The sequence below is a fragment of the Ranitomeya variabilis genome, chromosome 6, assembly GCF_051348905.1.
Source record: "Ranitomeya variabilis isolate aRanVar5 chromosome 6, aRanVar5.hap1, whole genome shotgun sequence".
NCBI classification, from domain to species: Eukaryota; Metazoa; Chordata; class Amphibia; order Anura; family Dendrobatidae; genus Ranitomeya; species Ranitomeya variabilis.
Window position 1 is genome coordinate 91770282 of NC_135237.1, and position 12479 is coordinate 91782760.

Here is a 12479-nt window from a genome sequence, read left to right on the forward strand (position 1 = left end):
TACAGTATAAAGTTCCCACAGGTCCCCCACACGCAGTATGAGGCAGGGAGGTGGCGCCGAAACAAACCAGGGAGGGTGGGTACCTGCTGAGTTTGTTATTTTATGTACTCTATATGATTTGGGGCACACTTTCCTGAGCGTGGACAACCTCCATTACTAATCTCTTTAAATGTCCTGCAGAATCTCAGTAATGCTGTGAATGAGACGTCCTCCCTCTGGCATTTCTGTGCCGATGTGATGAGTGTGTAGTCCAGGAAACTGTTTCCTTAGGGTTCTATAGCCTGATACACATAGGCATAGATACTGTTTCCCAGGACATAGAAATAGCCAAAGCCTGTCCAAACCTAACATTACTTTTCAATTATAAAGGTGTCTGCTCAGTGATCTCTAGGAGCAGCCTGTATTGTGCCGTATGAATGAAGGCACCACAAGTCAATAAGGTTCTGTAGTTGGATTAACAAATTGCTTTTAAGAATTCATAAAGTTTTTTTTACTATGTTTGAACTTATTGTTCCTTGTGGTTGAAAGTTTTATTTGTTGCTACATTTGAATAGTAGATGCTAAACATAGTTTACACATTACAATACTACATTTATAACATACAGTATATTAGAAAAATGTAACACGATTCAACAAAAGAACAATTTCCCAACATCTGTGTATTATTGGACATATTTTTTATGATATCAGTGTTTCTATAATAGAAGAGAACTGTAGACAGTCATGCTGAAAAACACATATATACCCGTATATAGAAGATGGCATACACCATCATAAAATACACCTATGTATATTAATTAACAGGCAGAGAAGCTGCCTGTATTTATTATTCCCAGTAACAACATTGCACTGTTATATAACCAAATATTCTTGCATTAATTTTATTTGTAAGATAATGTTATATTATATTAATGTATTTTTTTTTTACTGTGATTTCTTACGATGTCATTAGTGTATATTCCATTTTGTGACCATATATATTGGAGGAAAGTCAACCAAACATTTCACAGAATAATATAAGGATTTTTAGCGTAGGGAAATTCCAATAGGCTCACAGAAAACAAACACAAAAAAATCATCTTTAAAACGTTAAAGTTTATAGATAGTGATGAGCGAGTGTACTTGTTGCTCGGGTTTTCCAGAAATCATTCAGCTGCCGGGATGAAAACTAAATCTCGATGAAAACTAAATCTCCGAGCAGTCATAAATACTCGGAGGTCACCCGAGCGTGCTCTGGAAAACCCGAGCAACGAGAATACTCGCTCATCACTATTTATAGATATACATCAAAAATTGAAGCTGCCCCTTTGATGAACACTAATAGTTATAGATAAAAAATAAAACAACAATGCAAATATGTTAGAATACGGGTCGATACTTATCTGAATCTAAACAAATCAACTTGCGATGTGCTTCTCATTATGGAGCTTCAAATAATCAAGGATGGCCCCGTGTTGGAGAGAAGAAGTAGGTGCTGTCGCAATGTTAAATATCTGTTTGCGACTTCCAGATGCATACCCCCGTACCACTTCACTACGCCACTCGACTTCCCATTATATGCCCCATTTTCTTTGACACTACCATGAACACCGATGTCTACCTGCACATTTTTTGAAAAGTTGGTGAATTAACTGTATAATTGTGAGTTAATGGAAGGTTACTTCCAGCAAGATGGAGAAACATGTCACACATAAGCAAGGAGCATAGCTGGAATTGAGTCCTTTTTCAACTACAGGGTAATTTTCAAAGGGCTTTTCCACCACGGTTGCTAGATCTGACACCACCAGACTTCTTCCTTTGGAAAAGGACACTGCACGTCATTTCTTTGATTTTGCTGTAGTTTCTCACACTTTGTACAAACAGTGGCGTGACCCCCTTTTCTGAGCTGGGCATTTCATCTATATAGTTTTTCATGGACAAGTGCCTGAACAGTCGGGCTCCTGTCCTGCTCTGCCCTTATTCACATTGAGACCGGCTGGCACAAGGTAAGGGTTTAATACTAGAGATAGAATAGGAAACAGAAAAGGATAATGCCGGCTCACCGTTGAAGTTTATAGAAGTCCAGCGTGCACAGAACCACGAGCCGACCACTCATGTGTAGCAATTGTAAAAAAAGGAAAAAATGTTCCAGCTTCTGGTTAAATTTTCAGAGTAATCATTATTCTATCAAAAAACAATAAAAAAATATGGTGGACAGGAACAGGAGCAAGTGACGTGTTTCGAACACGGTTGTTCTTTATCAAGCTTGATAAAGAACAACCGTGTTCGAAACGAGTCGCTTGCTCCTGTTCCTGTTCACCATATTTTTTTATTGTTTTTTGATGGAATAAAGATTACTCTGAAAATTTTACCAGAAGCTGGAACATTTTTTCCTTTTTTTGCAGAGACAGAATAGGACTAAGCTGGGTAAATTTTGTCAGGGATGGCTTTTATGCTTTTTGGAAATAATAGTATTAACTAAGTAGCCTATGTCATTTACATGTACTTTTACTATTTACTTGCTCTAAGGTACAGCGGGTGAAATAAGTATTGAACACATCAACAATTTTCTATCTAAATATATTTCTAAAGGTGCTATTGACATGAAATTCGCACCAGATGGTCGGCAACAATCCATCCAATTCACACAGGCAAATACATAAAACCATAGATGTTCATAAAATAAGTTATGTGTAATAATGAGAAATTACACAGGGAAAAAGTATAGAATCATAGAATGTTAGAGTTGGAAGGGACCTCCAGGGTCATCGTGTCCAACCTCCTGCTCATAGAAGGATTTACTAAACCTTCTCAGATGTCTGTCCAGCCTCTATTGAAGACTTACATTGAAGGAGAACTTACCACCTCTCGTGGCAGCCTGTTCCACTCATTGATTGCCCTCACTGTCAAAATGTTTTTTGTGATATCTAATCTGTATCTTCCCCCTTTCAGTTTCATTCAATTGCTTCTTGTGTTTCCATGTGCAAATGAGAATAATGATGATCCCTCTACACTGTGACATCCTCGCAGACATTTGTAGTCAGCTATTATGTCTCCTTTTAGCCTTCTTTTTTGCAAGCTAAAGATTCCCAGATCGTTTAACCGTTCCTTGTAGGACATACCTTGCAGTCCGCTCACCATCCTGTTAGCTTTTCTCTGAAATTGCTCCAACTTTTCAAACTATGACTAAGGGCGCTTTTAACGCTCCAGAAACGCGCCAGGTGTTCTCTATGTTTTTAACCATGGCTTGACATGCTGGAATAAAGATTTTTGAATTTTATTAACGGGATGATGATGTGCCGGATCTATTCCTCTCCAGTTTTCCTACAAGGCTGTGCTCACCAGCGGTACTGGCACCCACCTGTATTTCAGATTGGACTCAGCCTCATTTGGTTGCATTTGGATCACGTCGACAGCTCCAAAACCTCCAGTTTTTCAAAGTCTTTTTTAAATGTGGTGCCCAGAACTGGACACTATATCAGATGTGGCCCGACCAAGGAGAAGTAGAGGGGATAATTACTTAACGTGATCTACACACTATGCTTCTTTTAATACGTCCCAGAACTGTGTTCGCCTTTTTTGCTGCTGCATCACTCATGTGAAGTCTGTCAGCTATTAGTATACCTGGCTCCATTTTATTTTCTTTTTAGAAGATAGGGACAACATTTGCTCTTCTCCAATCTTCTGGGACTTCTCCTGCTCTCCAGGATTTTTCAAAGATTTTGGCTAGTGGTTCTGAAATTTCCTCTGCTATCTCTTTCAGGACCATAAGATGAAATTCATGAAGAAGTAGAGGACCAAAAACTATGGAAAGTCATGACACCAAGTGAAATCTATCAGTTTCGAGTCGTGGGGGTTGATGGGGTTCATACCACCAGTAAAGGGGAAAATGCAACATGCGAGCTTTTGCGTCGAGTCCATGTGGACTTAAAATCTTAATAGTCTTGCTCCACATGGTCTCAATGATGAGCTTCTATTCATGGACTTTTATAAAAAATAGAAGACCATTATCAGGGACCTTTTTAATCTCCACAAAGGTTCGAGGCTAGTGCTGACCCTCTTTTTTTTTTAAAAAAAGAAGAAAAAAAGAGGATCAGACCCTGCAGTATATGGGAAATTCTGATTCCGTTATTTCAAGGTTAATATTTGTTGTTTCTTTCACTCATTTTTTCCTTTTTCTCGCTTTTGCAGTCAATGCAGTTTATTCATGTCAAAGTGATATTTTGCTCACACTTGTGCACATTCTTCAACCTTGGATTGCAGTTGCTGAAGTACTTGTATGCCCTGATATACAGCATTCTAATATGGAGTATATCTGCCCCAATCCGGCCTGCGAGATCAGAAAAGGACCTTTTATTATTCTCACCTGCGGGGTGGTGGCCCTGGGCGTCAATCCTTTTGCCTCCTGATACCTAAGCCACTGATCCTAATAAATACTGAGAACAGACATACAGTAGGTGCATAGAATATTGGGAAAGTACAAAGGAAAATGGAATGGACAGTACACAAGAAGACTGTAAGCGTCAAGTGATTGAAAAATAGACTAGTGAAACCGAGGTCCGTTACACTAATTTGTTTGAAGAACAAACATCATTGTCTGGTATGTGCACGTTGTTCCAACGAATGGCTAATGATTGCATGTGTTTCCCAACCACCCCCTTATAACAGATGTCAGGAAAAAGAAAATTGGGTATGCTGAATTTTAATATGCCCGAACTGGGGCCCTGTGTAGATACACAATTGGCAAACATGTCCGCCCCTCGGTTTATAGCACATCTAGAGAATCTCCCTTCATTAACCAATAAACAAAGTTAAAGAACTTTTTCATCCTTTTTTAGCTGATTTACATGACTAATTAAACTAAGGCGAGAGTCACGTTTCTGCAGTGCGTTGTGCTGGATGTCGGAATATCTCAGAATTTTAAAAAGGTATACTCAGACGTATATGGTGGCATACCCAAAGTCGGATTACATAGTATTGCATTTTTGGATGGATGTTAAAGCATGAGTGACCAGGTTTTTCTCTCCCTGCAAAAAGATGTTTTCATGTTTTTCTCTAATATTTTCAATGGGAGACATATTGAAATATAAAGCATTGCCGTTCAATATGTCTAGAAGGTATGTTTTTAATGAATTTGGTGGTAAAAAAAGGTTTACTCTTCTAGACATACCACAAGATCCAAATGTGTGAGCTTTCATAGACAAGCAAAAACTAGCTGAAGAAAATAAAATTTTGTTAAAAAAACACAAAAACATATGCAGACATATTGATAGACATGTTACATACGTTAGATGTATATGTCAAAATATATGCAGATGTGTAGCACAATTCTGCATACGGTTTAAACATTTACATCCAGATAGTTAATCATATGTCTGCAGACACACAAATATGAGCTTAGCATATACTGTCATATTATTATTATTATTATTATTATTTATTGTTATAGCGCCATTTTTTCCATGGCGCTTTACATGTAAGCGAGTACGCTGCCCTCTAGTGGATCTTATATTATCTATCACTGTGGTCCCCTACAGTAATGAAAGGATTATCCTGGATCTGCATTGAAAATATCCAACAATAACAAGGAGAAGATAGAAAATAAAGTGACATCCTCATATATTTTATTATAAGCTTTCGAGACTACTCAGGTCTCTTCATCAGGAATAGAATAATACAAAATCTGAAGAGTCACATATTTATACATAACAGGGCACAGGAATAATGCCATAGATAACAAGCAGTCTCTTCACGTCACTTGATTTATCTATAGCATTATTTCTGTGCCCTGTTGTGTATAAATATGTGCCTCTTCAGATTTTGTATTATTTTATGCCTGATGAAGAGACCTGAGTAGTCTCGAAAGCTTACAACTTGTTACCATCTTTTCTGGTAAAAGGTATCAACCAATGAGGACTCTAAATTCTAAATATTTTTCCTGGCTACGTAAAGGCACAAACCCATGTGCTTGGTTTGAACAGTCATTTTGTGCTGGCAGACACCAATTTAATATATACCACTCTCTAAACTCCAGGTACAGAATCACCTGTAATTCATGCAATTTATTTCTCTGGACTGAAACAACTGAGAAAAAAACAAAAGACAATGGTATTTTATATTCAGTATTTCTTTAATTTACGGTACAATATGGTAATAAGACAATTTGGCTTGATACTTTGCTAGATGAAATAGGCTTAGCCATTGTCGACACTTTGTGCAGTCATTGCTGTTATTCAGGACTGATAGTTGTCTCCAACAAGAACCCGATTTCACAACTGTGTACAAAGGGTGAGATTCACGCCATCCGAGTATATAGTCCTTTCCAGATCATCAATACTTAATGGTAAGAAGTAAAACTTCAACAGCCCCGAGATTTGAATGAATGGCAATTTCCCAGCGCTACACCTGAAGACTACGCTCCTAGTCATACGTCACTATCTGGCTCCTGAAATGGAAAAAAAAGGATTTGTACTAAGGGACAGCATAGGACGGGGTTTACAATCTGTGACTCGTTATCTGTTGTGACACTGCAACTCAAGTAATTTATTATGCTGTACTAATATAGCGCCATTAATTCCGCAGCACTTTACAGACATCATCATCCCCAGTGGGGCTCACAATCTGCATTTCCTATCAGTATGTCTTTATAGTGTGTGAAGAAACTCACAATACAAGAGGAGAACATACAAATTCCTGGGGTCTGGGTTCAAATGCCAACAAGGTGAACATCTGCAAGGAGTTGGTATGTTCTCCCCGTGTTTGCGTGGGCTTCCTCCTACGCCTCAAAGACATACTGATAGGGAATCTAGATTGTGAGCCCCAATGGGGACAGTGATGATGTATGTAAAGCGCTGTGGACTTTAGTGGTGCTAAATGGGCAAGTAAAATAAATACATCTGCAGTACATCACTCCTGGACCATATACTAAAGATCTAGATAATTATTCTGGTTAAAAAAACAAAGCATTATTAATAATTTTCTACAACCCCTTTAAAATAAAAACAAGTACTTCACATATTGCTTTGTATCTTTCCGCAGCGATACGTCCCCATATCTAACACATAGCACCGTGTCATACTAGTTTTGTACATTCGCACATCATACCTCTCATTGCTTTCATCAGGACGTTTTACTTCTGGAGCGTGGTAGCTCTTATCATGTTGCAACTGTAGAAGATTAGGTGTTCTGCCAAAACGAAGAGGTAGTGAAGCAAACGACTGCACCAAACGGCCACCATATTGTGATCTCCCAAACCTCTGGGGCAAATTAGCTGCCGACTGGATCTTTCCTGGTATGTATCTTCCAAACCGAAGAGGTAAGTTTGGGATGCTCTTTCCCACTTTGTCATCAGATGCTCTTCCAAATCTCAGTGGAAGGTTTGCAGCAGGCTTCAGGTCTCTCTCCTCAAGGAATTCCCTCTCAAGTGTTGGAAAGCTACTATATTTGCTCATGACGGGAGAAGTCATCTCACTTAATCTTTTTGGTCCCAAATATTGAAACTCATTAGAATTCATATTTCTCAGGTTCTGGACATCTTCTCTGGACTGTGCACAAAAACAAAACATTTTAAAAAGTTTACAAAAGTTTTGTTCAGAACTGTAGTAGCTTACGATATTCCCTAGCAGGACAAGGACTGAGCATGTTGAATTTCAACATGCCCAATCTTTGTTTCTTCCCCAAGTATCTAATCTAATGTGTATGGAAAGCTTTACAGAATGTTTTCTTGTATCCAATAACTGAAGGCCTCTTTGTCCTTATCATTTCTGCTATGGTTTAGTTAGTATTGAAAACTAGAAGAGTGTTTCCTGTGATGGAGATGGAAAACAATATACAGAATGTTATACTGTCAGGTGTCCTAAAATAAATAGCATTTTCTTATGGCACCTCTAAATAGCCTGTATCTTTTTTCACATATTCTTTTATTTTAATTAGGTCTTTAAGATTAAAAATTATTATTATTTTTTTTGCTTTTTTTACCAGAAACAGCGGCCCTCCCAAACATGGACGGATTACGGTATTTCAGTTAATTCTCATCTATTTAAACAGGGTGGGCTTCAATAAGACACAGAGGACATGTGTTAGGCTACGTTCACATTTGCGTTGTGCGCCGCAGCATCGGCGCCGCAACGCACAACGCAAACAAAAACGCAGCAAAACGCATGCACAACGCTGCGTTTTGCGCCGCATGCGTCCTTTTTTTCATTGATTTTGGACGCAGCAAAAATGCAACTTGCTGCGTCCTCTGCGCCCGGACGCGGGCGCCGCAGTGACGCATGCGGCGCAAAACGCAAGTGCGACGCATGTCCATGCGCCCCCATGTTAAATATAGGGGCGCATGATGCATGCGGCGACGCTGCGGCGCCCGACGCTGCGACGCAGACCGCAAATGTGAACGTAGCCTTATTATTTACTGCAGAAAGTAGACACCTTTTATCTAATCTCATAAACCTTCATGTTCTTTGGAATACAGAAATTGAAATAGAACACACCTAAGGCAAATGAAATGTATTTCTCATATGATCATATACACCAACGTTTCTATTTCCAAAGTGCTCTACACTAGCAAAAAACACAGCATGCAGATTATTTTCCAGACTAAATAAATGATTCTTTACCAAGTTCAGAAAAAAAACATCATAGCCAATTTGGCTGCACCACTTCTGTTTGTGTAAGTTATGCAAGTGATACAATTTCGACATGAGTAACTTTGTCTGTTCCTAGAACGGCAAAACTAAAGTAATGAGCCAGAGCATAAGTTGATATATGCGCACTACGTAAGAGCACATTCACACCGTGGCCAAAAAAATAAAGTGAGCATATACCATACAGTTTGTAAATAAGAAAACAGTAATAGTACATGGAAATGCTATTTTCAAAAACGCATGAAAGCCATCACACCGCGACAAGGTATACCCGGTTGGGACGGTCCTATCCTATCTCTCGTATTAAAACCTTACCTTGTGTCAGCCGACCTCAATGTGAATAAGGGCAGAGTAGGATCGGGGGCCAACTGTTCAGCCGCCTGTCCATGGGAAGCTATATAGATGAAATGTCCCGCTCAGAAAGGGGGACTAAGCCCATGTTTGTACAAAGTACAAAAATATACAGCAAAACCAAAGAAATGAGCTGGAACATAAGTTGGTATACATGCAATGTGTAAAAGCACGTTCACACTGTGGCCGTCACAGAGAAAAACTCAAGAAAAAAGCAAATTGAGCATGTACCCTATAGTAAGTAAATAAGGAAACAGTAATAGTACATGTGAATAACATAGGCTACTTAGTTAACTAAACTCAATAGACTATTTTTTTCTTTACTTACTATAGGGTATATGCTCAATTTGTTTTTTTTTTTCTTGGGTTTTTTGTTCCTAGAACAGAACAAAGAGAGTTCCCTAACGGAGATGTGAACCCGTTTGGCCAACGTAGTCAGCCGTCCTAAATAAACTAGTCGGCATCATAGTGGAACATGAAAAGCTTACCATAATAAAGTCCTCATATTTCTCTTGACTTTCCAGATTTGTGGCTGTTGTCTCTTCAGAACAGACCGAACAGGCAAAGAGAATGGAAAAACTACAGAGAGAAAAGAGCATAATGTTACTGGATGACAACCTGCCCATTTCTGTTGGTTGTGCAGCTCATTTAGAGAATCCTAGCTGTTGGATATATATAGTATTTGAACAAAAAGCCAACGCAGACAAGGACACATTCAACTATCTCCTATGCCCTAATTAATACAGGAGACTTAAATTAGATCACAAAGAATTAGAAGAATTTATCATGGACATTAAAATTCTAGGTGCCTGAATTGTTGTATCAAAATTAATTAGATCTTTGGAAGACGTAACAATTATGGCCCCCATGAGCTGGCATCAATTAGCACATAGTCTGCATTTTAATTATTTTTGTTTGTACATATTATATTTCATTAGCATAAGTATCAATTTAATTATCGACAGATTATTTGATCCGAACTATTCTACAAACATGCTTTTATGGATGTGAAGAATAAAGAAAAGAAGCTGCAGGGACGATATCATGAAAATCAGAGGAGGCCGTATCCACGCACCCAGATAAAAACACAGTGATTCACTCAACGTCTGACCCCAAGATCTTTGAGGTATGTCACGTCTACAACGTTGGCTGTATTTAATAAAGATAGCAACACGTCGTTCTGAGTAAAGTCTGTCTAAGACATTAATGTTAACCGCTTCCTGCCTTCCATTGCTGCTCTATTAGGACGTGAATACCTTTGTTTATATCCGGCAGCTCATTCCGCTCTGCAGTGGCGGAAAGTGAGATGGGCTGGTATAGACGGTCAACTCGGTTACCTTTTTAGTCTTTTTAGTTGCTATAGTCAATAGTGACCTAATCTAAAGAGGTCGACAGAGAGAGGGGACTCTCCGCAATGCTTTAAAAAGTTATGGTTCTCATAAAGTGATGCTCCCAAAATGAGTTTTTCTATAAACTTTTTTTTGCAAAAGTACTAAACGTAAAAAAAGTATACATTTTGTATCAATATAATGATATAGAATTTAGTTTGCATACTTTTTACACAGCACAGTCCATTGCAATGAAAATAAACAAAAAGCCTCAAAACAAAGTCCATGATTGCATTTAATACCAAGTTCTTTGAAGTATTACAAGTCTAAAATACTAGGAGTAATATATAATGAAGGTAGCATATCATTTATCATGTACATTCTGTCTTAGCCATTGATGAACAGCTTCCTTCACAGTACTAAAGGGGATGTCCCACCTAGGCTACAAGTCTGCAGTCAGTCTATGTGACTGCGGACTTGTGAATCCTCACATCGTGTGCATTGTGCGCTGTGAGGATTCTCCAGTGCTGATGAAAATGGAGGGCGTGTGACCACAAATACACAATTTGCATACATAATGTGTGTTCTCTATTGTTTCCTTGCTGGTAGAAAGGTCTGTATCTTGGGTTTGAGATACGTCTATGTGAAAAACCTAACCTTCATTCTGGTCTAGGTCTTAAGCTTCTCCATAGATTACTAGGCTTCAGAAACTATGATAGTCAATGCATCTAACATTTCTCTGTAGTTTTCTCTCCACTCACTGCCCTAGTCCACAGAAGGACTAATTCCCTAGAGTTGGCCAGCATCTACAGTTCAAGCCTTCTGACGAGTCAAGATGTGATTCTCTTCAGCTCTGGTTCTCCATTATCTTGATCCACATGAAGTTGAACAGAAGCAAAGTGTTCCAAAAATCTGAAAGTAGAAAACACAATCTTGTACACGTATTTTGTTATTGTCGGGCGTCTGGAAGTTAAACATACCAACAAATTACTATCATGATAATGTTGGTGGTCTGGACTATAGTTCTGCCTTCTAATAAATGTTCTTTAGTAACTGGAGGTACTCTGTAATAAAACTAGACATTGTGGATGTAGTTTTTGTAAAATGCTGCTGGAGGCAATATGATATAAAATTATTATTGTATTCACTGTCCATGATTTGGATTCCAAACTCTTATGAGTACGTTACCCAGTTCTCTTGTTTGCAACCTGACTGTGTGCACAGGATGCCTGTGACGCCCTAAAACCTGATTTTGCTAAAATTATCCATGCAAGTCTAGTAACAAACACGTTTCCTTCCTTAAGGGCCGTCATTCTGTATCTGGAAATTTGTTTATGAAATACTTTGTACAATAAATTAAATAGTTTTAGGCTTTCCTCTTTGAATTTATCTTTATACAATTGCCAAAAGCATAAGGGTGTACTTTTATCCATATTGGTGTCTCTGCGATGAATACATAAGTCATGTCTGACATCTAATTGATTAGCACAATGAAATATAGGATTACGGTATATGCTTTTCAGTGCATCTTCTATACATACGCACAGGATTCCCGGTACATGGTCAGATCCCAAATGTCATCAGTGGTGGCCATGCCCGGTGCCTGGTACACTGATGCGGTGGTGAGCACATGGAGATGAATGTGTTGGGGGACACTAGCATTATTGTTCCCTTATTGCAGAATGGTTAGTGGCGTACTTCATCATGGTGCTGTAGAAAGGAAACAGGAAAGGCGGCAAAGGTGTTGTCAAACAGAAGTAAACTTTACTTTAAAGTAGCATATGTAAAACAGCAGATGATGGTACAAGAAGCTTGATGGTTCCATGTCTAATAATCACTGAGGCAAATTTCTTAAGTCATGTTTCAGTAACTGTAGTAATAGCAGCAGTAACAGGCATACTTGCAATAAGTGGGAATGTAGTAAAGTTTCTTCCTAGACAGTCTGTAGGATCTGCTTCTCTTCCTGGAAGTCTCAACTAAACGCCTATTTTACCAGAATATCTTCTATTCTAAATAAGGGGTTGCTAATCCATAGTGGGCATTCAAATTCTAGCACCTTTTATTCTTCATTACAAGTAGGTTGTAATAAGTCCCATTATCTGTTTCATTGCCTTCCTGGGCCTCACCACAGAGGCTTCTATGAGATCCTGTACAGTCAGGTGCATCTGGGGATCAGGGC

At 38.7% G+C, this 12479-nt stretch overlaps 1 protein-coding gene across 1 annotated transcript; it reads right to left on the bottom strand.

Moving 5' to 3' along the window:
* Positions 1 to 6095: 6095 nt before the first annotated feature.
* Positions 6096 to 9707, bottom strand: NPVF (neuropeptide VF precursor). Its single transcript, XM_077271874.1, has 3 exons — positions 9461 to 9707; positions 7084 to 7523; positions 6096 to 6424 (listed from the first exon to the last, which is right to left on the bottom strand). Exons 1-3 carry the CDS (start codon positions 9596 to 9598, stop codon positions 6400 to 6402), a joined length of 603 nt encoding a protein of 200 aa, XP_077127989.1. The 5' UTR covers positions 9599 to 9707; the 3' UTR covers positions 6096 to 6399.
* Positions 9708 to 12479: the final 2772 nt, after the last annotated feature.